The sequence below is a fragment of the Hyaena hyaena genome, unplaced genomic scaffold, assembly GCF_003009895.1.
Source record: "Hyaena hyaena isolate Hyena2069 unplaced genomic scaffold, ASM300989v1 scaffold_944, whole genome shotgun sequence".
Taxonomy (NCBI): domain Eukaryota; kingdom Metazoa; phylum Chordata; class Mammalia; order Carnivora; family Hyaenidae; genus Hyaena; species Hyaena hyaena.
The window spans coordinates 390,289-415,793 of NW_024081577.1; the positions used below are offsets into that span (position 1 = coordinate 390,289).

Below are 25,505 nucleotides of genomic sequence, written 5' to 3' on the forward strand. Positions count from 1 at the left end.
ACCTTATTTGGGGCTCAGTCTGAGGGCTGGGACCATGTATTGATGGTGAGTTGAGGTGACAACCTTGCTGTCCACGATTTCTCCCAACACTGGCAAAGGACTGGCTTGGGTAGGGTAGCTAAGCACTCTGGTCCTGTCCTTCTCTTCCTCCTTTGGTATGCAGCAGCGAGGTAAACAGCCTTGAACTCAGGGCTCTTTCATCTGCTAGACAGAGGAGAGGGGAGGGTGAGCGCTGAGTGCAGATAATTACTTAAGATGGGAGAGAGAGCCTACGAATCTGGATGAGCACTTGAAGTATCAAAGCAATGCAGCAAACCCTCCTCAAATACCAGTTTGACACTTTCACCCTTCTTGTTATGAGCAAAGATCTGAAACTTCGAAGCAGGTGTGTCACTTTATTTATTTATTTATTTATTTTAAGTCGAGGGAAAGCAGCCAGTTCATTTGCATGATCTCTAGCAGTTCTATTCCAACAGAGCCAGACAAAGATACATGTTTAAATGGTTGTCATGGAAACCAGAGAACATAGCTCTCCCCCAAGGTCTGAAGGAAGGATGATGAAAAGTTTAAAGCAATCACCATGGAAACCTACAGCAGATTCAAGGCAGGTTCAGATCTGCAGTAAACTAACTAGCAAATAAATCTTCAGGTACTGGAATCCTACAGGAAGCCGGATTCTATAGCTTCTAGCACCAGAGCTGACCCAGAAGCCAGGTCTATAGTTACGGGCTCCCAGCATCCCATGGGGTAAGCAGCAAGGTGGGTGTGTTCCCTCAAAGCTCAGACTTTGACTCTTCCTCTTTCGAGGTGGATCTTGGAACCTTTCCTGCCCATCCTTCCTTTTATCTTATTCCTCTCTTCCATCAGTTTCCTCAGTGTGGTAGAAACCCACAGAGCTGTTGTGACAAGTGGAGCCCTGCCCAGGTCTGCAGGAGGGAAAACATTCAAGGTCCAGCCTTGGCTTCTCTATAGTCTGACCAAGATGTATCTCCCTTTCACGTTCATTAATAACCAGAATGAAGTCAGGGATTTCTTTCTTCCATCACCTTAAGTAAACAAATGCACTTGAAAGCACCTCCTATACTAGAGCCTTCTCTGTAACCCCCATTTAGGGGCGGGGACCTGGTGCTGTAGCACCTTGTGGAGAAGTGTGTGTGTGTGTGTGTGTGTGTGTGTGTGTGTGTGTGTCTGTGTATACACATGGATACATGATGTGAGTGTAGGACACTGTGGGGACATGTTGGGGAACAGTGGATGGGGAGATGGAAGTAGAAAAACATTTGAACCTGTCACCACAGAATTCTACTTTTCCTGGAGGGCAGTGCTTAGGAGTGCTATGCAGGAAGAAAAGGTATGTGGTTTGAATTCTGACCACAAGTAAGTTCATTCAGTAACTATTTTTTGAGCACCTATTATGTACCAGGCACTATTTCTAGCACTTGGAACATAACAGTGAACAACACAGACAGAAACCTCTACCTCTGTGGGGCTTACCTTCTGATGGGGAAAGGCAGACCATAAACAACAAGAAATAAATTATATAGTCTAAAGGAAGGTGATTGGATTTATGGATTTAAAAAAGGTAAGAACAAAGTAAGGAAGACTGGAAATGCCAGGAGCAGGAGCTGGGCTGTTCCAGGATATGTCTAATAAAGTGGGCAAGGAGGGCCTCACCAAGTGGTGACTCATCTGAGCAAAGACTTCAAGGAGCTGAGGGAATGAGTGATGTAGACATTTGCACAGAGAACTTTCCAGGCAGAGGGAGGATCTGGTGAAAAGATCTTAAATATATCCCAGGATATTTGTATGACTGGGATGGAGTGGGTGAGGGAGAGAAGTGGGAAACCAGGCCAGAGAGGTAAAGGCTGGGTTGACACATAGGCCTGGGGGACTTCAGCTTTGACTGTGAAGGAGATGGGGGGTCTGGTGGAGGATTTGGATGAAACTGACATCTAGTTTTCCAGGATCTCTCTGGCTGCTATGTGGAAAAGAGACCATAGGGGTGGGATGGAAGCAGGGAGAGTTGCAAGGCTCAAGGCTTTTTATGGTAAAATCCAGGGGAGAGAGGAGAGTGACTCACTGGATGGTAGGAGTGGGGTTGGGGCCAAAGTGGTCATATCCTGGGTGCAGTATGAAGATAAAGCCACTGGGCTGGATGTGGGTGGAAGAGAGGGTCAAGGGTGACTACTACATTTTGATTGGAGCAACTGGAAGGATGGACTCAGAATCAAGTGAGCCGGGGAAGATGGTGTGAGGGAGGAGATGTGGATCTGGGTTTGGATTTAATTTTTATGTCTATGAAACATCCTAAGGGAAAGGTCCTGTAGAGAAAGACCCATGGCAATTGGAAATGCCAGACTGAAGTTTGAGGGACAGAGCTGGGCTAGAGACATAAATTTGGGATCCGAAAGCAATGGTGCTGGAGGGAATCACTGAGGGCCTGATGGAGATGGAAGAGAGGAAGAGCAAGGACGGAATTCTGGGCTCCAGCAGCAGGTCATGGAGACACGCAAGAACATGTGAGGGAGGTAGGGAAGGGCAGAAGGGAGGCTGGGGGCCTGGAGCCCAGTGAGGGAAGGGTAGGAAGCGAATCGGAGCCATGTGTTTTTTTGGGTGCTGAGAGGCCAGTAGGATAAACATCTACCCTGCGTTTAGCAGCACTAGGGGCCCTGGTGGCCCTGACAAGAGTGAGTTTGGAGGTGTGGCAGGGACAAAGGCCAGCTTACTGTGGGTTTTAGACTGACTGGGACGTGAGGCATAGGAGAGAGCTCTTCCCAGGAGTCTCCGTGCAAAGGCTCCTTAAGTCCCAGTTTCTCCTCTTAGTACCATGCCAGAGAAAAAACACGATGGTAACCAGAGTGAGGAGGGCACCGACTCTTTCTGTCATAGACTTGTCTAGATCTCTGGAGACACTTGGAAATTCAAGGTGTAAGGAGCTTTAGGGGCCCCTGCTTTCTGGAACATGAGAAAGAAGAAGGGATGGACAGGAAACTCATGGCAAAATTAGGGATCTGAGAATGTGAGCTGGACGAATCCTTAGAACTCATATCCAGCATTTTTACTGAACTAGAAAGGAAACTGAGGCCTGAGGTCACAACTCTGTGACTTACAGAGCCAGGGTTAGAACTCAGAGATCCTCATTCTGGATTTATTGCTTCTATTCTGCACAAACACTCAATTTTGAGCTGCTTCAGTTTCTGAAGGCTGAATTTTAGTTTCTTAGTATTCATACCCATTCTAGTTCCAGAAAACCACAATTTCCCAGTTCTAAGAATGTCTAATGAAAATTCCCAAGAAACTTCTTAACCGTTGCACGTCTCTTTCTAATGCTTTGCTGATTTAAATGTCAGTGAATCAGAAATGTATAAAGGAAGATTTCCTTGAAAGACAACGTGAGCTTGAAGGCTGTGAATCAGAGGTAGAAGGGGCCTCGGGGAAGCAAGGTGGTGCTTCATAGAAGGCTGAGATCTCAGGCATGACTCATTACTGATTTTCCATGATGTTCCATGGCAACTGGATCAAGATTCTAAAGGAAAGGAGGAAATGGGATTTCAGCCTTTCCAAAGCTAAGCAATGCTCAGGCAGAGCTAGGCTAAAAGGCATCATGAAAGAAATGGCTGTCGTCATTATGTGGGTGGGTGGTTGACTTCAGAGTTGTTTCAAAAGGTGTTAAATATTTTATTCATTACAAATGCACTGCTCTATGAGTTCCAACCAGGACCTTAACATCGAGGGGTGGGGCTGCAGGGAGAGAAAGAGAAGGTAAGAGCCAGTTAGAAAGGCCCAGAGAAAAAGGCGAAGCTAATTCCCCAAGTGAAATACCTGGAAAAGTTCTTAGCCAGGAAGAGATCCCAAGTCATGACTATCCTCTTGATGATGAGCACACAACGCCTGCCTCCCAGCCTTCCCCTTCTCTCTGCAGGTGAGCCTGGCTGGGCAGCAGACACGAGCATCTGTGATGGGCTCTTCGTGGATTCCTTTCTCAGGTTGCTGCTGCTGCTGCTGCTGCACCCAGGTATGCAAGAAGCCCACCCAGACAGTGAAAGATAGTAGAAGGCGGCTACAACCTTCTTACTACCCTAGGGTGAATGATAACACTTCTTTTCTCTGCAGTCAGAGATTTATTCTGCTCCAGGGTCAGAATCTTCCCTTTGAAATCAGGCTGTCCTAAAAAAAAAGTCCCAGGACCAGAGGGATAGACTTTCCCAGTCCAACCCTAGGGGATGGCAAGTGGACTCCTGGCATTGGGGTCATAAAAACTGGGCTTGAGTCCCAATTCCGCTTCATTTAGCTAAGTGACACAATGGGCAAATTTTAGCCCACTGGTAAAATGGAGTGCACACAATTCATACCTCATCTAGCTACCATGAATATCAAATAATAAATATAATGCATGTGAATTTAAACTTGGCTGCATATAAAGCCACTGTAAAGTGTCCAAAAAATCCAGATGCCTGGGTCATACCTCCTTGAACAGTGGTTTTAAATCTTGGCCACATTAGAATCACTGGGGGAGCTTTGAAAGGTCCCGATGCCCAAGCTTTATCTCAGACCAATGAGGTCAGAATATCTAAGGATAAGACCCAGGAAACCAGCTTCTATAAAGTCCCCAGATGATTCCAAAAGGCAACCAAGACTGAGAACCACTAATGAGTATGAAAGTTCTTTATCAATTAGTAAGTGCCAAATACATGTAAGGAATCATCATCAGTATCAACTTGAACATTAAGTATGGTGATAGTGATGTTGAATTGGATGGGGCTTTCCAACATACTCCCAAGGGCTTCACAAAATAAGTATGAAGTTTAATAAAGTAAATGTGAGGAATTGAGACTTGCCTTAAAAGGGCAAGTTAGTAGAACAAATAATAATAAAATTAGAATAATATAAAAAAGATAGAAAAATTTATGTTATTGTGTTTAAAGGATGCTTCTCAGACCTGACAGGTTACACAAGTCACACTCAGTTCTTTTCCAAGTGCAGATTTGGATTCCATTTTTCTGAGGGGACCTGGGACTCTTCAATATTAGCACACACCCAGGGGAGGCCATTGAGATGAGTCCAAAGATGACAAGCACAGATGACCTAGATTCGAGTCCTCGTTCTTCCATTTCTGAGTTGTGTGACTGAGTGCAGTCACCATTCTTCACTTTTTTGTAATTTGTAAACCTCCTCTCCCCATCCCTACTTCTGGAAAGATCCTCCTACATCATGTAGTTGAATGGGCCCGGTCAGCTTCTTATTGTCCTTGCCTTTTCCAGGTCAATTGGCTTGTAATTGTCCCCAGAACAATGAGAACCTTCCCAGGGGTGGTCCAATGAGAACCTTCTCAGGGATGGCTGTACTGGGGACCCAGAGTGGCAGCCAGTCTTTGTTGGTGGCAAAGCAGCATGAGAAGTGGGCTCATCACCATCTAGGGGAACTGATATGAAGAGGAGAGAGAGAAAAAGAGTCGGAGAAGCAGCTGAGTCCCTGCTGTCAGGACTTCCCAGCACTGGCTTCCGCTTCTGCCCTTCTCACATTACATGAGCCATCCACAAAATTCTCCTTTTGCTTCCTCATTTGAATTACATTTCTTTCAATACAGGAAAAAACAAAACAAAACACTGAACAAGACCCCAGGACAAGTTAATGAATGCTGTGCTTCACTTTACTCATCTATAAGGTGGGACTAGTAGTGGGGCTGAAACCATAAAGTTGTTACAGAGATTAAATAAAATAATACACGGAAGGAGGTTAGTATAGTATCTGATACATAGTGTTCAGGCCCAGAGATTGCATCTACTGCAGACAATGAGCTCAGAGCCAGGGCCTGACCCCTTATAAAGGAATTGGATTCCTGGTTCAAATCTAGACCAGTCCTCTCCCCAGTCCCAGGATGTACGTCCTCCATCTGGTCCAGACAAAATGATTCCTACATGAATTGCACAGACTTACTCTGCCACCGTCCCTACTTCACAGACCCAAGATCAGCCTGGCCAAGCCCATGACCATAGTAAGTGTGCATTTGGGAATGTAAGAGTAAGGGATGGATTGGGGTCTGGGTTCTCCTTTGGCCCTTCTCTGAATTCACTTGGTCAAAGTCAAGCTTCCAGAAAAATGCAAAGGTCTTCAGCTTCTGGTTCTCCCTGTTGCCATCTCTTAAAACTGTTGTTTTCAGCATGCCTTTTGTATTCATAGAAATTGCCAATCCCACTTCACACAAATGCCCCAAGACCACTGTCTGAAGTTGATATTACTGCATATTCAATATCATGTAGCAGATTAGGGGTGCTCATATGGTGTGGTCTGAAGTTGCTGAAAGTGGATTTTGCTCTTATTTCAAATCAGCAAATACTGATCAAGCTCTCAGTATGTGTGATGCTCTGGGAAGCCCATCCTCTGCCTCTCCAGCAGCTTAGAGTGAGGCTTATAAAGCTGAAGGTGAACCGAACACTGGATGATGTCACATTCTGAGCTACAGAGTGTGGGATGCCTGTTGCAATGCAGAAATTGTAAAGGTGGGAGACACCCAAGGATCTGGCACACAGAGAACATTACGAATGTAAGGGGAGTGTAAGCAGTACCTATTACTAGAGCAGTAGGGTCGTGGTTGGAGCTTGAAATGACAGCTTTGATAGAATTGTAGTAGTTCAGCTGGAAATGACAAAAAGAAAAAAGAGAGAGAAAATACTAATTAATATGAAGATCACATGCCAGGTCAAGGAAGAGTGTGTAACAATATCTAAAGTGTTCTTTTGACCCCCATTTCAAGAAGGGGAAAGGAATCAATTGTTCAGGAGATGGGCACAGTTTTTTAAGAAACACACTTTTGGAGTGGGCAGATGTGTGTAGGTGGCCTGGCGGAGTGCGGAGTACGTGGGGATTCTCTCTCCTTGACGCTCGAACAAGGCGAACACCAGAACAACAGTTCCTGGGTATCCTGTCTGACAGACCGTGCTGAAGTTTCTACTACCTATTTTAGATATTTCTGAGAAAATCAGAATGCTGCCTGCATAGCTGCAGGGGTTTCACAGAGAAAACAGCTTATCTTTCACCATAAATCATATTTAAATTGGAAGCTATGCTGAGTGTCATCGTTGGAAGGGTAAAAGACTCTCTTCCCTTGTCTCTGGAAATCAAGAGCTGGCCTCTGAAGCAGATGTGCCAGGATTAGGGAAGTGCGCATTTCAGGCAGGTGCCAGGGCTGGTCATAGGTGCAAGGAATGGGGGTCAGTAGGTTTTGAGGAGTTTCTCTGCTCTTAGGACATTTCCTTCCTGGAGGAAGTCCTTACTAAGAATATAAACATGTAAAATGGATAAACCCATAGTAGTGTTGAAAGAGAGACATTAGCTACAAGGGATGATTGGTTTCTCTTTTAGACCTTGCAGGCACCATACTAGGCCCAGAGGGGCATGCACAGGAGACAGCCCTTGGTTCTGACCCCCATGGAGAATAGAAACTGTACAGTCAAGGACACAGGAAGAGAGGGGAGTACGTCTGAGGGAAGAGAGGGTTTCTGGAACCTGGGACCTGACCCAGCACAACAAGATTCAGTGCCCCCAAGCAACCTAACAGAGCTTAGAACTGTCTCTGTCTTTTCTCTATTGAGACAGCTCACATAGCAGAAGTTTCAGTGGAGTGATCATGGACCCACTCCCTGAGGTGGTGTGGGGGACAAAGGAGAGCAGACCCCGGGGGAATTCTCCTATCATACAGGTTTTCTATGTTAGCTCCCTTTCTATGCTGCCAGTGCCAATGTCCAGCTTTGTTTTCTCCCTACTTCATCCCACCCCCTCCATGTGTGGTCATGGCACAAGCTCTGGATGTTGTTATTGCTTCCTCCTGTCTTCCAAGGCAACAGAGGCTGGTAATCCAGTGGGACAAAATGTCCACACTCTAAGCATGGCTCCACTTTGCAAAGTGGCAGAAGCCAGGCACAAGAGGCCGTAGTGTATGATTTTATTTACATGGAATGGCCAGAAAAGGCAAACTGACAGAGACAGAAAGTAGATTAGCAGTTGCCCGGCACTGGGGGTAGGAATGGGGATAACCGCACATGGCTAACAGAGATCTTATCGGAGTGATAGAAATGTTCTTGAACTGCATTATGGGGATAATTACACAATTCAGTAAATTTAATGATCATTAACTGTACATTTAAAATGAGTGAATTTATGATATGTAGATACCTCAAAAAAGTTGAAGAAAAAAAGGATCTTGTTCCAATCACCTTCGAGAACCATATCAGTATTATATGTGGCAAATTTACCTTGTTTAGTTGGATTGTTTTCTCTTTGTACTCTTACTTAATTCACTTTCTTTCTTCTCCAGAATTGGTACTTTATTTGTTTCTCTTTGTGTCTGAAATTTTGTTAGTCTTAATCTTTTAGATAAATGCTATTTTCTTGGTCCAATTTTCCTTCCCCTTGAATTTTCCTTTTTTATTTAGCAAATAAGTTTAGTTATTTTCGTATTATTTCATTTCACCCAATTATATTTCCTGACTTTCTTTTTTGCATAACTCTTCTTTATTAAAAATTTTCCCCACCTCTTTTAAGCCTGATGTGTTTAGGAGAACACAAGAAATGTTTGCACCATTCTATGATCCCCTAAAAGTTCACTGAAAAACCCCACTCTGTCTCTGCTTGGCAGGACAGCGCGTCCAATTGGTATTTGGTTTCTGATCTGCCTTAACATAAAGAACAAAGTCTTGCTTGTTTATACACTTAAGAAATACTGATTTAGCTTCTCAGAGCCAGTAGAAATCTCAGGGAAAAGACTCATGTTCAAAGTCATATTATTGGTCCTAAGACCCTTGGGTCCTTTGAGTTGGCTCTCATTCCTACAAGAGGAATGAAAACACACCATCTTCAGACCCAAAGGACCGCCAGATGGGAACCCCCAAAACAACCATACCAGGAATTCAAATTAATCAATTTCTCTAGCTTCTAGAAACCAGATGTTTATCATTCTTTGTACCATTCTTGGTATTTCATGCAGCATTTTTATTTGTTTTCAGCTAGGTTAATAAAGTTATCTTGGGAACAATGGTCACTCATTAAAGAATATATATTCAGTTGATTGGCTGATACATCTGGGGAGAGAGGTCAGCCTGGCAAATTCTTATTTACTTTTACTCACACATTTCTTTCTTTTCTTTTCCCTTCCTTTGCCCTCCCTCCCTCCCTTCCTTCCTCCTGCTCTTCCTTCTTTCTTTCTCTCTCCCTCCTCTCCTTTTGCCCTCTCTCCCTTTTTCCTTCCTTTTCTCTCTCCCCTCCTCCCTTTCTTTTTCCCTTCCTCTCTCTCTTCTTCTTTCTCTTTCCTTCTTTCCTTTCTTTCCTTCCTTCCTTCTTTCTTTCTTTCTTTCTCTTTCTTTCTTTCTTTCTTTCTTTCTTTCTTTCTTTCTTTCTTTCTTTCTTTCTTTCTTTCTTTCTTTCTTTCTTTCTTTCTTTCCTCCCTCCCTTCCTCCTTTCCTCCTTTCTTCCCCCCTCCCTGCTTCCTTCCCTTCCCCCCTCCCTCCTTTCATTCATTTTTAGTTTTACCTGAGTAATCCAGTCTCCGTGTACTCTCCAGTAGATATAGTTCACATTTGGAGAGGCCATAGCATTTTTAATGCTAATGTTTGGCATGTTCTCAATTTTGGGCAGTTTATTCCAAGTTCTAAGGAAAAAAATATAAAAATCTCAAAGGGATAAGAACGAATGTCCCTCCCACATCCTGCTCATTTCAACCAGGAGCCTTTTCTCATATTATTCTTCTGGCCAGGAGTTCCATCCCATCCTCTGAGGCCTCACTAAATCCGCTCTGATTATGCTAGACCATCTGATCACTCCCTTTCCTGGACTCCAGGATATGCATGATGTGTACTGCCCTTATTTTCACACTCCGATGTGTATAACCAGAAGGCTTTACAGACCCACAAAGCCCAGTAGAGAACAAGGACTCAACTAGGACTGAACATCCTTGTATGTCCCAGCTGGTGTTTGAGAAGCCTTTTAGGAGAAGAGAGTGGGTTTTTGAACAAAGAAGTGGGCCTTGCTTGTAGGCATCATGCATGAAGTCAAATGGGAAGAACTTGGAGATGGCATCAGCGACCTCACAGGTTATAAACACTCTTTAATTATTGAGTAATTCACATGAATGCTCTGGGGGACAGACTGTCCTTCCACAGTGGACACAGGAACAAAGCACTAGGAACAAAACAAAGGGATGATTCCTAGTGGAGGACCCATGTCTGCCCAACAGCTATTCCCTCACTTCTTCCCTGCCAACAAAAGCAAGGCACTGATCTCTTGATTTCAGAGCTATCATGTGACTCAGTTCTGGCCAGTAAAGTAAAATCAGTGAAGGCCTCTGGGAAAATATTTTGTTTCTTCCGAAAATGTGAAAAGAGCATGAGGCAGTCTCTCTCTCTGTCTCATTTTTCTTTCTCATTTTTCCTCTTCCCCAGCTGGCATTCTGATTTCTAAACACAGTCAATATGTGAAATGATGTCTAGAGCTGTGGCAGCCACTGTGAGACCATAAGGCTATAGGCTGAAGGATAAAAAGCCAACATGCTAAAAGATGAAGTGACAGAATAGAAGCTGAAGGCTCTTCATGACACGTCTGATAAGCTAAACCAGCACAGCAACCACCTATATCCTGACGTTTTTGTTAATGAAGGAAACATAGATTATCACTAATAACCTATTAGTGATAGGCACTATTATCATTCCCTTTCTAAAGATGAGGAATGTGAGGCACAGGATTAGATAACCTGCCAAAATTTGCAAGTAGAAGAGCCAGATTCAAACCCAAGCAGCCAGGATTGCAGCTTAAAGCATTCTTAGTGGACAGATCAACTGTTTGTGATAGTCTACACTTGTTGCTCAGGCGTTTCAACACGTCACAGGATTATGGACTCTTTCTGAGCTGCAAGCAATCCTTTGAGATGACCTTGAAAACACCTGAGTTAGATATAACGTGGAACGATGGTCTGTGTGTTGCTGCAGCCAGTGAGAAAGCCATTTGTCTGTCCCACCAGCAACGATAGAAGTGTACTAGCTTCCTCAAAAGCAGTCTCGATATTGGATATTTTCCATAATAATTGTGTTTCATTTTTGTTGGTTATATCATAATAAAGTTCTCTTACTCTGCGCTTTTGCTTTTATTTTTGCTTTTTATTTTTAATTGATCCCTACTCTGTGCTTCTTAATTGCTGGCATGGTAGTATATTTTTTTTCACTTAAACTGTTCATTCACTTCTGACTACTTTCAAGTATTCATTTTTTAGGTTTCAATCCACTCAAAAGCTATCTCTTGAGATTCTTCTGTAAACAGTGGTCTTATCAGACTGATAAGAGACCTTCTCAACTGGCAATCACTCAGCACTCCCTCTCAGTTTGGTTGTAACTCTTGCTGTCTTGTCTCTCATCATAGAGGGATGAGGGGGAGTCTATGGGAGGACTCACTTTCTCTCCAGATGAGTTTCCTTTCAGGTAATGTCACCTCTTGGACTTGCCTTTCCATCCCCCATTGCCTGATGAAACTCTTTACTACTGAGTTTTCTCAGATTTTCCACCCAAGCCCCTTCCTCCCCTACCCACCTAAGCCAAAGAGAATAGGAAGTTATAGATTGAATAGATTTCAATTCCCAAACTTCAGAACTCAAGACCTAGAATTTGTCTTGTTTCTACTTTCAGATTATGGCACCTCAGAAACCAGTGCTACCTGACAACTTCCATTTTACCTGTGGAATTGTCCTTTTAAGATTTATTTTATGGACTAAATTGACTTGGCTTCCATAACAATACCCCAATGAATCTGATCTCACTGGTTAAATGGAACATTGTTCCTTAAAAAGCAATTTTCAAGAAACAGTTTAAAATGTCTGATATTGTTACTTTATAAAGCATCTATTCTCCAACAATAGAGCACATAACAAGTACATCTCCTCAGCCTGCACCTTCCTTTATGGCACTTTGGGAATCCTTCAACTTGCTCTTGCTGTCAATTAATCTCTTGCTTAAATTTCTCTTGAATAAAAATTTTCCTGACCTTCTTCCATTAACCTCTCCTTCATAATACTATTCACCATCTCTGTTACTTTCCTCTGGATACATTTAATTTCTTGGAAGGACTATTCATGACAGAAATGGGGCAGAAGAGAAAGACTGGCTAAGCTTACAGACTTGGTGAGATTAAGGAGATGGTGATTGTGCTCAGTACTTGAAGGTAATTCATTTGAAGCATGCATTCATATTTCAAGATATAAGACTCTGGGAGAAAACCTTTAAATCCTGCTAGGAAACATGGATTCAGTCTCTTGTGCTGAATTAACTGATGGGGACAAAGTCTCTACAATAAGGAATAAGGACTTGATTGCAAGTTATATTTCATTCTGGTGATAGTTTCTGTATTATCCATCAATATTTTTTTTTAATTCAGACAAGGTTCATAATCTTCTGTTCACTCTCCACCAGGCATAAAGTAGATAAATTTCCTGGGACACTTAGGACAAAAGCTGTCCTTCTTTGAAGGCATCTACAGGAGACAATTAAAGTCTTTCTTGTATTAGTTTTTCGTCTATTCTGAAATTGGTTTAATTAGATCTGAAGAACTGTTTGTTCTCCACTCTGATGGCTTGATGAATTTGGGTATGTTTATATCAGCCACCAATGGTTCACCTTGAACTTTATTTCAGTTGTCAAAAAAAAAAAAAAAAAAAAGTCTCACACTATCTAAGCACCACTGTGAATCTTCAAGGAAGCATAGATTCAAGGAGGCTGTCAGTGCAACTAGAACCTCAAGTCCCCCCCGCCTCGACCCAAGACTCCTTAAGAAGAAGTGTGGGACTCTCCACAGTGGCTCATGAGAACCCCTTCCCACATTTCAGAAGAGCAGGGCATCTGGACATCCCAGCTCAATGGCTGTGGAAGGCCAATATCACCTAGGACTCTGGTTCCCAGCAGATAACACTGAGAAATTATTTCACTGTGTGTGTGTTGGGGGAGAGTGCTTGTCCATTATAAGGCAAAGCTCCAACAGATTTATTCTTTTTCACCCACATGCAACTAAAGAATACTGTGACTCATCCTGCTGTAACTCTAGACAAACAAAAATTCCTAGAATTATTATTACCGATACTATTTATTTTCCATTTCTCTCCCAGAGGTGTCCTTGTATTGTATCTGTTGAGCAATGAGTGAATGCCTCTAGTCAAAGCAAAATGAATAGTACCAGGTGAATCCCACCCTGAGGGGAGGTTTTAGTGAAAGGCTCCAGGACTCTGTTCTCACTGTGCCCCATTCAACAGTCTCCTCTAGGACCTGGATGAAGACAGTATGTGTAGTACCATGAAATGTATTGACTACACACAGCTGAGGGAAAGAGCGAATCTACTGGATGTCAGTGTCAGCATTTAAAATCATTTTTAACCAAGCGGATTAAGGATGAAAAAAAAATCAATAAAATGAAGGTTAGCAAGAAGGAAAGCTCTGGGCTTAGGTTCAAAGCATCAATTTATAAGAAAAGGATGAGGAATAAATACATGGCTGAGTGTGGGAGGTAATACCCCGGCACATAAAGCCTAGGACCATATGGTGCCTTGTGGTGTCCAGTCCAGGTGCTCTAGACACAGTCTAGAAGAGAGGTTTCATGGCAAGATGTCTTGAAATGATGTCATATGAAGGACAGCTGAGAAAACTAGAAATGTTTATCTGAGAGAAAAGAATAGTCATCTGCAAAAAGTTGAAAAGCTGCATGTTTTTGAAATTCTGTTTTGTTTTTCTTTTCCTTTAAAAATATTTTTATTTTTATCTTGCTTAAAGAGTCAAATAGTTCTGCAAATTTGAGAAACTGGACTCCTGTCCCCATTTCCATCCCCAAGGGTCTCCACATTCCTTCCTTTTAGCTGATGATTTTGGTGTCTATTCCATGTCTTAAATAACATGCCTACCTTGCTTCTTTGGATTTCTCAGGCTGGACTATTACCTCTTGACTCTCTACTTTCATTTGCTTGGACTTCTGAGTACTTAGCATTCTTTTTTTTTTTTTTATGTTTACTTTTTGAGAGAGAGAGAGAGAGAGAGACAGAGTACAAGCAGAGGAGGGACAGCGGGAGAGGGAGACACATATTCTGAAACAGGCTCCAGGCTCTGAGCTGTCATCACAGAGCCCGACGTGGGGCTCAAACCCATGAACCATGAGATCATGACCTGAGCCAAAGTCGGACGCTCAACCGACTGAGCCACCCAGGCGCCCCAGTACTTAGCATTCTTTTTTTTTTTTTTCATTTTTTTTTTTTTTTTTAGGAGAGAGAGAGAATGAAGGCGTGAGCAGGGGAGGGTCAGAGGGAGACACATATTCTGAAACAGGCTCCAGGCTCTGAGCTGTCATCACAGAGCCCGACGTGGGGCTCAAACCCATGAACCATGAGATCATGACCTGAGCCAAAGTCGGACGCTCAACCGACTGAGCCACCCAGGCGCCCCAGTACTTAGCATTCTTTACCCAATATCTCAATCGCCTCTCAAGACATTCAGCATTCATTTCATTGGCTTTATCTTCCGCGTCACTCTGGCTGCCCAAAGTCTGGTCCACAGCTATCATCTTGGACCCTCTTTTTACTGTCATGGGGGGTGGGGGGAAGTTGGCATTTGATCCTCTTCTTCATTGTATCTCCTGTTTGCTGTATCCTGGTTCTTCCTCTTTTCAGTTTTCTCCCTCATTTTATAGAGAAAATCTTTCACCATTTTTCTGAGAAGCATACGTATATGGGAAATATATTCGGAAACTCTGCATCTTTGAAAATGACTATGTTCTACTCTTTACATTTCAATAATAGTTTATCTCACCATAGGCTTCAACACTGGAGATCATATTCCATCAGATTTTGTTTTTAAGATTTTATTTTTACGTAATCTCTACACCTAGCATGGGGCTCGAACTTAGAACCCTGAGATCAAGAGCAGCATGCTCTACTGACTGAGCCAACCAGGCAACCCTCCTTCAGACTTTTGAATGGATTTTCCATTACCTTCTGGCTTCCAGTCCTGCTGAGGTAAAGTCCAAATCAACTGTAGGTACTAATCCTATGCATACAAACTTCCTTTTTCCTCTTCTGGACACTGCTAGAATCTTCTCTTTGCTCTTAATGTTTTGGGAAATGTTTTCAAACTATTCATTTAATTATTTTCTTCACTTTCTTTCCTCTTTTTTCTGGGCCCAATATTTGGATATCGTACTTCCTGCTTGGTCTTATGGTTTTATTATCTTTTCTCTTTCTCATTTCACATTTTTTGTCTTTTTGTCTTTTGTTTTGGGAGAATATTATCTTCTAACCATTCTACTGAGTTAAAAAATGTTTATCACAATTTTAAATTCCAAGAACTTTTTACTCCCTCAATTTTCCTCTACAATGGTTCCTTCTTATTTAATGGATTTCAGCTTGTTTCTCCAAAGATAATAATGATATTTGATTGTTATTTCCTGCCTAAGAGGAGAAAATATGGCATCAGTGACCTAAGGAGCAGTGTGGCCAATTAAGGGACCTGTGGGGAAGCGGGTCCTGCCTTGTGAAATGGTGTTTTGGCTCTCAGCTTTTCCCACAGCTGACCTAAGGATTTCATCTTCGGGGGTTTCCTAATAACTTACCATGTGTTTTTCTGTTTTCCAAATTCCACATTTTGTTTCTACTGTTTCTATTCCTCCTATCCTTTATCTTATGCCTTCAGAGGGGAAAAATCCTTTTCTGTTGTTCAGATGAATTTCGTTTAGATGGGAATAAAAGTCGAGGCATGTGTTCAAATTATCCTGCTTCCTGGAAGTAAGGGGAGTCAGTCTGGAGTCATGCAGGGTTTACTTTGGAATATTTAGAAATAATCCATGGGGAGCCTGGGTGGCTCAGTCGGTTAAGCGTCCAACTTCAGCTCATGTCATGATCTTGAGGTTTGTGAGTTCAAGCCCTGTGTTGGACTCTGTGCTGACAGCTCAGAGAATGGAGCCTGCTTTGGATTCTGTGTCTCCCTCTTTATCTGCCTCTCCCCCACTTGCTGTTTCTCTCTCTCTCAAAAATAAACATAAAAAAAAAAGAGATAGTCCACATTTTCAAGACTGCCTTGAGACAGAAACTCCCTTTTCCCAGGAGGGCCAAGCTGATTTGGAATGTCTCCTTCTCAGGGATGTGGCTTAGAGGTTGCTGGTTCCACTGGCTTGGTCACAAATTAGGTAAGATGTTGGGGCACCAGGGTGGCTCAGTCAGTTAAGCGTCCGACTTTGGCTCAGGTCATGATCTCATGGTTAGTGGTTTCGAGCCCCGCGTTGGGCTCTGTGCTGACAGCCAGCTCAGAGCCTGGACCCTGTTTCCAATTCTGTGTCTTCCTCTCTCTCTGACCCTCCCCTATTCATGCTGTCTCTCAGAAATAAATAAAACATTAAAAAAATTACAAATTAGGTAAGATGTCTACTGAGACCACACTCAGAATCCTTCAAATCCGTCACTTAAACCTCTGATTGTGTCACCGTTATTCCAGGCTTGGAGAAAGGTTCCAATGTTCAAATCCAAGCAAATGTGCTATTGTTTTTTGTTTCATTTTCCATACAGCTTACAGTGTACTTTTGTGGAGGGATGGCCATGGTGAAGAAGTGACATCTCTAGGGAGAGTTTGCTTTTTCTGGTTTTGTTCTCCAAAGATTACAGGTGATGAGACATATGTCTCTAGTTCCCATCAGGTTCTCCTCAGAATTTTCCTGAATATAAATCAATCATTTCAGTTGAATGATACACCTGACAGAGGCTGGTAGGGAAAGCTGAAAACTAAGGAACATATTATAGTGTGAACCACTGCTAATTGAACAGCATGTTAAGAAAATAAAGCATGACTGAAATTCTATTTGGTCACTGGGCAAATAAGAGGCCATTTAGCAAGATTCCTCTTATATTTAACTTTATAGCAAAACAGCTGTCATGTGTAGTTGGTGATGAGTACATATGCTCATGAATGATTACCTGAGCACACTCCTTCAGCCATCACTTCAACAAGGAAGAAGTTAATGTCTTATATTTTTAAGCATTTTCTAATGCTTAACTAGTTTTAAACTAAAAATAAAATCCCTGAATTCAAGATCTGATGAAGAGCCAGCAACCACCCATCCATCCACCCATCCATCCATCCACCCATCCATCATCTATCCATCAACCATCCATCCATTTAATGTCTACTAAGGACTCAGAAATAAGAGCTCTATTCCTACCCTCTAAGAGTTCCCAGAGATAGATTAGTAAGAGAGATAGATTGTGGACAGAACATTCTGTCTCAGAACTATAATCCCAATCATTGAAGTATGCATGACTGCTTTGGGATGCATGGTATGGGGAGGAAAGGCGTCCCTGAGGATAAGAGGCTTAGTGAAGGCTGAGGAAGCCACCTACACAGACTCATGGGACCCTGAGAGAAGAGGATACCTATTAGAAGCCCACCTACTGTAGAACATGGGGTCATTGAGGAGGGTGTGAAAATACCAGGAAGAGATGAATCTGAAAAAATAAGCAAGGCCCCAATCCTGAAGTGTTTTGTGGGTCATATTGAAAAGCTCAGATTTTATCTGAAGGCTAAGGGAAGTCATTGAAGGCTTTTCTGCAGAGTACAGACATCACCACCTCGTCTCCTTTGCTCCCCCATGGTCTGAGTCACCATCATCACTAGAGCGATCATTCAACATAGAAGTCAGAGCGTGTCACCCGCTGCTTAAAACCCAGCAACCGCTCCATCCTGCTATAAGGCCTCGTGTGACTTCTTCAGTTCTGACCTCGTGCCTTCCACTCTCACTGTGCACCTAGTCAAGCCACACCAGCACACGCGCTGTGCCACGGGGGTGTTCTGTCTACAAGGAACATTCTTCCTTGCCAATATTCTTGTTGCTCACTCCCTCACCTCCTTTGAGCCAACACCAACCTTCCAATGAGGACTCTCCTGCCTACCCTATTTTAACCCCTATTTTAACCCCTACCCATACAAACACACACACACACACTGCCCTGTCGATACCCTGTACCCTGCTCTGTTTTTACACTTTCCCACAGCACTTATCACCTTCAAAGATGCCATATAATTTATTATGTTTACTGTTTTTCTTCTCCCACTAGATTCTGATTAAATATCTAGTAGACATCTTTGTTGGGTTCATTGTCATGTCCCAAGCAACTAGAATGGAAGACTGGCACATAGTAGATATTCAATAAATGCTTATTGAATGTGTGGAAGATTGAATTTGCTGTTTTACCAAAATAATCCACAAAAAAACCACCAACCAACCAGCCAATAAAAATATGGAAAATGATCTGCAGGGATTTGATATTGGAGGCTGGGGAGGAATTTGTTGCTGTGATGGTGATGATAGATGGGATGTAGGAAGTGACCAAGGGGAAAGAAAGGAGGACATAGGTTACTAAAGAGAGAATTGGTCACCAAGGTCACCAATTATTTGGATGTGGAGCTGAGTGGCTGGAATGTCCCTGGGGGGCACCTAGAGGTAGTGGTACCATTCCTGGAGGCAGTGGGAAGAGAGAAGAGATGCGAATTTTTGGTGAGCCAAGTTTCAGACATGCTGTCCTTGGGTTCCCTGTGGATCAGGTGAGGGGATACATGCTAACTCTACATATTATGGTGTACATATGGGTTTTACGGTCTCTCTCCTCTGTGCACAGTCCCAAGGCAAACACATACCAATTTACCCTCAATTTTTAACAAAATCAAAACAACCAACTGTAATAATTTACTGCTTACTCTACAGCCATTGGCCTTCCCCATGGTCTTATCTGAGGCTTTAAAGACAAGCTCTGTATAAGGCATAGCCAAGTATCTTTCCCATTTCCCCAGTGTCCATTTTCACCTTGACATCTAGAGATAGAGTCTTGATTTCCCTACACCCTCAGAGGCCCTCTAACTTTCCCTGAATTGATCACATCCTTAGCTAGTTTATTTGAGATAGAGGCAAACTCACTGTAATCCAATCCTTAGGGAAACCCCTAGATTGTTTTTTGTTTTTGTTTTTGTGTGTGTGTGTGTGTGTGTTTTTTTTTTTTTAATGGCTGGCAAGGCTCTGGCTTCTCTCCAGTTCCTCAAAGCAGTAACCTCCTCTCATGATAAAACTGTACCCACTTGCTAGAAACTCAACAACTTTGTTCTTCCCTTTCTTCATAGCTCCCAGATGGCCACCAGCTGGTCTGGGCTATTTCTTGCATTCTAATCCCTTTATCCGTCCTCCCGGTTTTCTTTTTGATCTTCGTGTCTTGCCCCTCCTCCTTCTAACAGCCACCATACTATTATAACCCTCTTTGGAAGCACCTATTTTTTAAGAGAATTTGAGGACTTTTTGGAGCATTACTTCTTTTTTTTTTCTTTTGTATTATAAGGAAAACCAGCTGCAGGGGGATGTAGGAAGAAAAGCTATCTCCTAAAGGAGAACAATAACCTACTGTGAGAAAGGGGTCAGAGCAGACTATGTTCCCAACAAGGCTACAGGAGGACAAATGAACCCAGAATGTTCCAGAAGCCACACCTCGGTCTTCTAGCCATGCTCAGCACTCTTCGTGGGCATGGTGAGGTGTCTGTTCCCCTCCCTGGCTTTCTCACCAGCTGACCAGGGCGATGGATAAATGCACCATTTGTTCTTGTTTGAGTGCTTTTCTGTTCTAACCCCCTCACAGCCAGAGAGTATCGCCCCGTATCCCCAGTTGTTTGCAATATGGAGCTTTGACTGATTCACAAGGTTATAGCTAGAAGACTGTCTGAAATAACACACTGAAGAAGCCAAACTAAGGTGTCTGTGTCTTCATCTGTGTTTGTCAGGCCTGTGAGTGTCATGTTATATGCATCTGAGGCAGCATTTCTGTGAGGTGCTGGTGAGGTGTCCACGGTGACGAGTCTGTGTGAGTCTGTCTGTAGGGGTGGTACTGCCCATGCAGGGCGAGCATGGACATATCTGCATGCCGAGCTTGTGTCTATATCCGTGTACACACAAGGACCTGTGCAGGGTGCCTGTGTGCGTGTGTGTGTGTGCATGCACAAGATCCATGTCTGATTGTGTGCATGAACAGGATTTGCGCATGACTGCACATGTGTGCACATACAAGATCTGTGAGTGTGACTGCATGTGCACAGGCTACTTGTGTGTAATGGCATAGGGGATCGAGGTGTGATAGTGACTGTGTGCTGTCCATCTGGATCTGCAGATGGTGCTTGGGGGTGACCACGCTATGCCTATGTGGGTGTCAGAGGGTAACATGTGCTGTTTTGTAGGATGTCTGTGAGTGTCTGTGTTGGGAGATTGTGGGGTGAAATCAGGAGATGCATTTGGGCAAGTGTCACAAAGGAAGTCTGTGGAGGACACGTGAAGGGAGGTCTGCAAGAGTTCGGAGGGTATATTTTGAGATGTTTGTGGAGGACATTGGGGGTGTTAGTAAAAGTGTCAATGTGGTGACAGTGGGGTATGTGTGGGGCTGTGGGGCATGACTGCAGCATATCTATGTGGCGTCTGTGGGGGTGCATGTGAGTATGGAGGATATTTCATTCAGGAGCACGTAGGCGTATTTGTGGGTGAGTCTGTGAAGAGTCTGTACATCTGCCTTTGGGGATATCTGGGGGGGTGTCTGTGGGCAAGTTTCTGTGGAGGTGGGATGGGTGTGGGGGTGCAGATCTGTGCACCTCTGTCCATGAGTGGGTGGGTCTGTGGAGATGCAGCAACGGCCTCAAAACCTTCCCACAGAAGTGCACTTGGCCTTGCCTTAGTGCCTCACTGTCCCCAGAGAGTGACTGTGACAGGCCGAGTTCCCCACAGCACGCAGCTCTGTCTGGGGGACCCCCGGTCACCAGCAGTGATTTGCTATCAACTCTCCTGCACACCGCAAGTCACTGAGGCCACAACCTGACTCAGGTGTTACCTCCCTCCCACGGGGACCAGGTGCGGGCTCCTGCTCTGTCCTGTGGGGCAGACATCACTGGGTGGCCCTCACCCTATTCCCAGGGCACCCACCAACATACCTGGCAGGCCTCAGCTAACACAAGCACGCACACCTTGTCGTCCCGGGGACCACCCGGAGAGACAGAAGAGGGAGCATGTCCAGCACCTGTCCACCCAGCCAGCTTCCAAAAATGATGTCACAGAGCACAGGACACTGGATTTCCATCCACTTCTCTCCAAAGGGTTTCATTGGTTCCACCTAAAAGGGAGTGTCCTACCAAGATGGTGCTTTTCACTTTATCCAGCCAGCTGGCCACTCACCAGGGCTACAACCATTCAGAGGAGGCCATTGTTGGCAGTGTGGCATTTATAGTTCCCATGTGCCATGTTGGAGTTCAGCATTAGCAACGAAGTCCTATCAGTGGCTCCATGATGTGGCTTGTAGCTGCTCCCAGGTTTACCAATGGCGAAAGAAAGGCAGAGGGAGGCCACACCCCTGCATGAGCTCCTTCAGGGCCCAGAGATGCCCCCACTAGCCTGGGCCCCACCAGCCCCTCTTCCGCAAGCCTGCCAAGGAGCTCCTGGGTCACTCCAGCTACAGTGGCTACCGTTTCAGAAGGGAACCCAGGGGACCCAAGCAAGAGCAAAAGCTCGCAAGAGGCCAGGTGTATTTACCTAGAGGTCCTGAGCAGGACACCTGTGCTTATGATGAGGGGCATTAAATGCTCTTTAAGTAGAGCTCTCGGGTGCCACCACAGAGGGATTTTAGCCACCTATTTCTTTTGTCTGAAGAAAGATATTTTACTAATTTCAAAGCCAAAATCTGGGGGCATTCATTTCCCATGTACCCCTTCCTACTCATTTTATTTTTCTTTAATGCCTATTTATTTATTTATTTATTTAGAGAGAGACGAGGGAGGGGCAGAGAGAGAGGGAGATAGAAAATCCGCAAAGTCAGCGAAGAGCCTGATGTGGGGCTTGAACTCACAAACTGTGAGATCATGACCTGAGCTGAAGTCAAAAGTCGGACACCTAACAGATGGAGCCACCCAGGCGACCCCCCCTTCACCTTAGATAAAACTTCTCCAGTTTTATCTAAGCACCACAGGTGGTCATTCCTTCACCTTTTTGTCCAGCTGACACAGGAGGGCTTTGTTTGTCCCTTGGCAGGTGCTGAGATGCGACCTGAGCCCCAACCCCAGGATACCTTCCCTTGTTGCCTCTCAGTCAGATGAGCCCGGTGAATAATCTTCCTTGTCCTCCTTCTGGATACACCTGAATTACCTCATTCAGATTGCAAAATCCCTCTGGGAGTGAAGGGAGATAGGTACAGAGGAGGGAAGGGGAGTAGAGATTGCTGTCTTCAGGTTATGCAAGAGGACACGGGAGCGGAGGTAAGTATCTGACAACAGCCACACTGCAGGGAACAGAGACAGGGACCAGAGCTGAGGGCTGGCATCTCTCATGCCGTCAGTCTCCTTCCCCAGCTACCACATCTAGATGACAGGTGGGTCCTCTCTAACAGCATCCATTCTATTGAAAGATGAGGCATCGCTCTACAGCCTCACAACAGGGTGGTGGGGGAGAAAGCCCTAGGGGCGCGCAGACAATGAATATTACAGGAGGGCTGGGTGCAGTGATCAGGCAGACTCTGGAAGGTGGGACAGACACTGAGGTGGGAGAGGAATTTGAAAAGCCAGGACAGAGGGAAGGGCCCCTTCCAAGTGTGCAGTTTGTAAGCCAAGATGTGGAGGAAGGCAGGGTCCTGAAGATGGCCCACCTTAGAGCATGTGAGGAGAGCCTGTCAGCAGGCCGGGCAGGGCAAAGAGGAATGGAGAGAAGGGGCAAATAGGAGAGGGAAGAGACTTCCCTGGGAGGGATGGGGATTCCGTGCTCCCAGAGCATATGTCACAGATCATATGTCATAAGATCATATGTCACGAGAGACACATGATGTGTTGGGTGTGGGTACTTTCAGTATCTGTGGCAAAGACTGGCTAGTCATTCTCCATATGCACTTCCCTCTTGGTGACTGTTCATCTGTCCCAGCTGCCACTACATTTAAGTTGACAGCGTGACTGACTTCCGGAACATGGGCCGAAATGATCCATGGCAGTTCTGGGCATGGTCCCCAAATCCTCCTGTGTGGTCGTTCACTCATCTACCTTCCTTAATATGCCGCCCAGGTATAGGGAGCCCAAGGCCCTAAGGAATCACCACACCAAGGCCACACACCACATGCATACAGTGAACTGTTGGGTGAGCAGGAAACAAATTTCTCTTGTGAGAAGCCATCAAATTCGAGGCATTGGTTGTTGCAGCAGCTCACCTACCTAATGCAGACTGGTGATGTCTCATCTGATCCTCCAGAAACTGTGTGCTGAATTAACATGTTCATCCTGACTTTGTCCATGATGAGTTTTGGTTTCACTGCTCTCTCCCCTGAACCAAGCAGAATGACTGGATATACCCTCAGAAAACATTTGAGTGAAGGAATTAACGTCCCAACTTCGGAGGTCCATAGTGGTCTTGTAGCCACAATAGGGGTGTGTTGGAATGGGAAAACAAGTCTATCAGGGAGTGGGAAAGGAAAGGAAAAAGCTAGTTCAACTCCTAAGCTATCGTGAGAACATTATTCTTTTATCCTAAGGCAGTCATTACATAAAGAGGCTATGTCCTTGCTTAAAAATGTATTATCCCCTTCTTTTGAAATTAGATTTAGAACTTCAATATTTACCTTAATAGCTCACCTACCGAAGCCAGTGACAGAATGTTCACACGTCCCTGCAACACAGTTTTAAAAAGAAAGGAAAAATAAATTCTCTTCAGAAGAGCCAACACATTCCATTTATTTCCCAGGTTCTAATAGCGTGTGCACTCTTGGCAGAATCAACAAGCAATGTTTTTCCAGCGAAAAGGGGGTAGCTAGTTTTTCAGGCTTCTCTGTTTCTCTCGGAGCAGATGGGCTTTCCTATTTAGCAGGTGGAGCTGCCATAACCTTGAATGGGACATGCGCTCGGCCAGACTGCACCGTCCAAATGCCCAGACCTAGATCATGGGGGGAGGTCCCTGTTGTGTGTGACTGTGCAAGAGGACCTTGATCATTCCAGGACATTTCTCATAGTGACCTGTACTTGGAACTACATTTGATAGAGCGAAAATCACTGGTACAATACCAGGTGTGGCAGGAGCAAAACTTGCCCTCTCTGGTGTGAACTAAGTACCGTTGGTTTGTTGAGGAGAGCTGGCTACAGTATTTTCCAGTATCAATGTGACTCAAGAAATCTCCTCCAAAAAGTAGCCCGTGCCTCGCACGCATTCTTTCATTATGTCTTCACAATAATCCTGTGGCACAGGTCCTTTGATTATTTCCATCAAATAGACTGAGGCAGAAAGAGGTGGAATGGTGTACTTAGGGGACCAGAGGTCCTAAGCAGCATTGGCACTGGACTTGCTAAATTTCATGCAGTCTCTGAGCTCAGGAGACTCAGCAGTAAAACCAGCTATGGTCTTAATTGGGTTCGCAGTATATGGAGTGACAGGTAATGTTATTTTTACTCAGCCTGGCTACAATCTCTAGAAATCTCTGGTCAATCACTGCGCTGTTCTTTTAACCTTAATGTGACATTTCCCACCCCCCCAAATTCTGTGATGTGTGTCTTATGTAATATTTTTCCAGCTCATAATCTATTAATGAGAATTACATCCACGTCCTTGGGTTCTGTCACTTTCCGTGCAAATACATGACCATTTAGAACCTCATCTTATTTCAAGAAACCACTGTATACTGTTCCCCTCTCTCCACATTTCTCCCAGTTAATATGTCATGTTCTGACTCCGCACCCCCTCCTGAGAGCCCTGCAATCTGTCTCCCTGTTCCTCCACTCATATTTTTCTCACCACTGTTTCCATTTCTAATACATTGAATGGAATTTTCCCGGTCTCTCATCTTCCTCAGTCTCCCTGCATGTTCAGCTGCTAACCAGCTCTTTCTTCTTGGACATTTCTTCTTGCCTCCTGCTGGGACCTCGTCCCTCTTGGCAACTTCCTTGCACCTGATAGGACTCCAAGCCAGCTTCACAATTGCACTGTGCTGCACACTCCTGTATTTGTTTCTTTTTGTCCCCACAAAGGATTTGATGGCCAAGATCACTTATTGTACTATTTTGTGGCTCTTCCAATGGGCCTAGCTAAGGGCTGAGCAGATGATATTTAATTTAATTAACACTCCCGTACTCTGGCTTCTGGCTTCCAGACTTAATGATACCACAACCCTAATTAAGTTTAGCAGTTGATGAAGTCAGTGGTCATATCAGGATCATTTGCCTGATAAATAACAGATCATAATCCGTTCCAGGCCAAAATGACCAGTGACATCCTGACAATAAACTGCTTCACCTTGGGGGCACCTTTTGTTTTTTCTTTTCTTTTCTTTTCTTTTTTTTTTTTACCATTTCCTTTAGACAAAAAAAAGGAAACCAAGGTAAAAACAACAACAACAACAACACCCAAGAGCTTATTGCTGATTTGAAATCATTTTGCTTCCAAGTCTTATCAAACCATCTCAAATGCTTTGTTGA

General features: G+C 44.2%; 1 protein-coding gene across 4 annotated transcripts in view; it reads right to left on the reverse strand.

Annotated features, from left to right (window-relative positions):
* The window catches only part of LOC120223068, a 72,705-nt gene that overhangs the window by 1,402 nt on the left and 45,798 nt on the right, over nt 1–25,505 (reverse strand). Inside the window, exons 9-12 of one of the 4 annotated variants that reach the window (XM_039221115.1) lie at nt 23,663–23,709; nt 9,526–9,643; nt 6,567–6,636; nt 64–204 (exon numbers count right to left, since the gene is read on the reverse strand). In XM_039221115.1, the coding sequence (XP_039077046.1) occupies nt 119–204; nt 6,567–6,636; nt 9,526–9,643; nt 23,663–23,709 (321 nt within the window). In that variant the 3' untranslated portion in view covers nt 64–118. Of the gene's footprint in view, nt 1–63; nt 205–404; nt 3,527–6,566; nt 6,637–9,525; nt 9,644–23,275; nt 23,368–23,662; nt 23,710–25,505 lie in introns of those variants that run through there. The other 3 variants (XM_039221117.1, XM_039221116.1, XM_039221118.1) reach the window with 3 other exon arrangements.